Source organism: Copidosoma floridanum, unplaced genomic scaffold (genome assembly GCF_036245765.1).
Source record: "Copidosoma floridanum isolate Cflo_tuat_1 unplaced genomic scaffold, Cflo_Japanese_pri ptg000031l, whole genome shotgun sequence".
NCBI lineage: Eukaryota > Metazoa > Arthropoda > Insecta > Hymenoptera > Encyrtidae > Copidosoma > Copidosoma floridanum.
Window position 1 is genome coordinate 1,268,133 of NW_028321908.1, and position 3,842 is coordinate 1,271,974.

Below are 3,842 nucleotides of genomic sequence, written 5' to 3' on the forward strand. Positions count from 1 at the left end.
AACATACTAACATTATATATTCATATTGGTTTATGGGAATATATGTGTGTGTGTGTGGGTTATGTCTGTACTATTAATGATATGTCTTGTATTGTCAAACTTCATTAATAGCATAAAAAATGTAAATTCACATGTTTTTACAAAGTATGTATGGACGTATTATGTAAGCTCTTATTGTTAGATGTACCTAAAATGTATGTAAATATATGTATATTATTTACTAAAACTAAATGGGTCAGTTGTAAATTTTTTTTACCTATATATTATCCTGAGTCTTGTATAAATGTATGTATTATCTTGGCATAAACCTTATAAAATTCTGAATATAATTGAATAATGTTTGCTCACATACAAACTTATTCTAACAATGTTTATCTTAGAGGAAATAGACACATGTTTATTTTAGTGAAAGAAATTTATAGCCATCATGAAAAAAGCGAATAATGAGCGATTTTCTGACAAAATATTATCTTCTACTTTTTTGTTATCTGTGTGTCTGTAAACCCCAAAAAGTGTAAAAAAAGATTTTGCTTTGAACTTTTCAGTTTCATTAATTATCATAACGTTGTTTATAAACCTGTAAATTGGAAATACCATATTCATACCACTTAAAGAAAGCAGCAAATACAAATTAAATGAAGATAATCAGCAATGTTCAAAAATGTACAGTACCTTTCTTGTCGAGTGCCAATATATAGTTTTTATTCTTGTACAAGATATATTATTTACTTTTTTAAGTTAAAATATTTCGTACGTTATATATTACAATGTGAGAAATAGTATTCAAATGAAGATTTTTGTAAGATGTTTCTAAAATAAAATAAAGATTCTGAAAGAATTGTATTTTTACCGTGCTGCGTTGAAAGAATTAAAACAAATTATGGGCTAAGTCTCTCAGTGTAGGATTCATGAAAATTTATGAAAAATAAAGTACAACCCACGGGAGGAAACAAAGAAAGCCTCAGATTACGTTTTTGTCAATCTTGGCTTAGCCTTGGGTATCAAATGCAAAGGCTAAATATTTAACCCATTAACAAAATGAAAGTTTTATTTGAAAGTTCGGCAGAATAAAATAATTTTTGTTTTATAGCAAATATACTTACCAACGTCTAATTTTACACAAGGTAGAAACCATATGTTTTGTGAATCTTAATAAAATAATAATATGTTACAGCAAATGTTATAATAATGTTAGTTCTGTTATTAAAACTAGTAATAGATAGGAAATTTTCGTAGTTACTTATTTCATTATTTTAGAAAAGTTGGAGCTAATTCAAAAAGAATTTTGCATGTTTCACTTTTGATGTAAGACTGCAAAAAAATTATTCTCATCTGTAAGGAAAGCTTAAAAACAAACATAATGTTTTCACTGAACTTATGTAATGGATCTATATTTAAATATTATGTCTGAAAACATGATGAAGTGATTCTAACAGATTTTTCATTGCACTGATAATATTGATTTGTCAGATGCACTCTTTCATTCGTTGATAATTTTCAAAATTTCAAGTAATTTTACATTGGCATAGGTACGAAGAGAGCTCTGAGATTAAGTTTTTGACATCTTGAGCATTGCAACCATAATTTTTACACAGTGCAAATGTTTATAATACAAATGTGTTATGAAAATAACATATAAGACTCATACAAATCACAAAAAAAAAGAGCGATCGTGCAATTTATAGTTTGTGATAAGAGGTAATGCCTGTTTCAAATAAATTCTGCCCAAGCAACAATCATAATATTCACTGCCAAGTATATTTGTTACAAGGATTACTTCAGCCCAATAATTAGATTCAATAAAATGGATTGGTATATGCTACAAAAATTAATAGTACAGATTCCAGCTACAACAATGGATAGTACAGATAGTGTATTAAACGATATAATTGTAACGAAATTTTTAATAAAATATTATAAAAAATCTTTGTCGACATTATCATAAATTTTTGATTTACAATATTTTTCCCTTATTTGAAAGAGCTTTTTTCACTTTTTTCTTAAACTCACTAAGATCCAAGTTAGTCTTTTGTTCACTGACCTTTTCTCTACTCTCTTTTGGTGGTACAAATACTTGAGCTCGGCGCTCTTTTCTCTTTTTAGCAGCTTCTTCATGTCTAGCCACTTGTTCTTTGCGTTTTTTAGTTCTTTTCTGATCTGCCGTAAGAAAGTACTCACCAGAAGCTATTTCTTTATCTATTTTCCTTTCTAACTGAGGCGGTGGGAAAGGTGTATACTCCTTTTTAATTTTCTTTTTCTTTGGCTGCTTTCGCTTCGACACATTGTTACTCTTCAACTTAGGCAAAAATCTTTCCCAATTTTCATTCTTCAACTTAGGATCTTTAGCAAGCTCGCGCTTGATCATCAATGCCTTAATGTTATAGATTGGATGAATATTTTTCATAGTATCTTCTACAATGCGTCGCACTTGTTGTAAGCCCTTGTATGGCCCTAGTGCAGCTACTGTTTGTCCTTGTACAAGCACATAACAATTGGTTAACAGTTCTATGGATTTTAAAGTACAGCCATTTGGTCCAATGAGCCTAAGCCGCCTTCTGTGAAATTTTTCGTTGTTCCTTACAAAAGACGAGATTTTGATGATATCAGCACCTATGTCATCCTGGAGAACTCGAACTGCTTGCTCAAAAGGCACTGAACGAGACATAAGTTTTATCATATCACGAGCTTTGATAATAATGTATGGATCCCACGTTTTTCGAGTTGTTTTTACAGTCATGCTGCCTTCTAAAAGATTGAGTTCTGCTCTGATATGATGCTCGTTTAGGGCCTTCTGCACAAGTGGCCAACATTCTTTCATGTATTTTTCTCTATACTTTGGAAATACGGTCGCAAAGGAACTTTCTTCGAGAAGCCGGTGCGGGTTATGTTCTGGCTTGAACTCCGGTATTTTCAAGGACCAAGCATCTTCTACGGGGCCTGTTACTCTAGGCAACTCATCCTCAGAATCGCTCATTCTCGACTTTTGATCACGTAGCGTAAGAATTCTAAAAGGATGTTAACATAGATAAATTATATGACTAATTGACTTTCCTACAAACTTATACATTTACAAAATAAACTGTGATGAAGCATAGGTTACAAATTTGTATCTACATAAGTAACCATATCATGAATGAATGGCTTACGTAGATGAAAACTGAAAAAAGTAATAGTATAATTATCTTTTTACCACTTACTCATGCAAAAATAATTAAAGTCATATTATGCACTTGATCTAAAATCTTGGCTCAAACAAAATTTATAAAAAGTTCTAGCAACTTGTTAATAACAGGTGTAAGAGTTTAAGGGGCTATTCACGGTGCAAAATTTGTACTACAATTAGAAATCAGCCGTGTGTTCCAGTAGCGCTCTCCGACAACTTACCGACAACTTAAACACGACGCAAGATATTGTAAGACATAATCAAGTTGTCAGTAAGTTGTCGGAGAGCGTTACTGGAACACACCCCTGGGGCCGTACCATATAACTATTTTTCTGTACATCGGCTTATGATATAACATAGGCCCGCGGAGCTAAAAACAGTTATATGGTACGGCTCCAGAAAGCACAGGGCAGGGCCGACAGGGCCTCAATCAGGGTTGTAATCAAATCCTGATTATCAAAATCCGAAGATTTCCAAACATTTTAAAACATCTGAAAGTTCGGAATAAAATTATTTTCAAATATTTTTAAAACTTGTGAATGTTTGGATTAAAATTACTTTCATATGTTCTAAAAGTTCGGAATGATACTATTTCATTCTGTTCATTCCAAACCCTCCAAAGTCTCAGAATTGTTCTGAAAAGCCACGCTATTTATGTTGGAAAGAGCATTTCCGTGTT

General features: G+C 31.7%; 1 protein-coding gene across 1 annotated transcript; it reads right to left on the reverse strand.

Moving 5' to 3' along the window:
* Window positions 1-1,650: 1,650 nt before the first annotated feature.
* LOC106644162 (KRR1 small subunit processome component homolog dbe) lies at window positions 1,651-3,332 on the reverse strand. Its single transcript, XM_014359563.2, has 2 exons — window positions 3,198-3,332; window positions 1,651-3,005 (listed from the first exon to the last, which is right to left on the reverse strand). The coding sequence occupies exon 2, from the start codon at window positions 2,972-2,974 to the stop codon at window positions 1,955-1,957; it is 1,020 nt and encodes a 339-aa protein (XP_014215049.2). The 5' UTR covers window positions 2,975-3,005; window positions 3,198-3,332; the 3' UTR covers window positions 1,651-1,954.
* Between the last annotated feature and the right edge of the window lie 510 nt (window positions 3,333-3,842).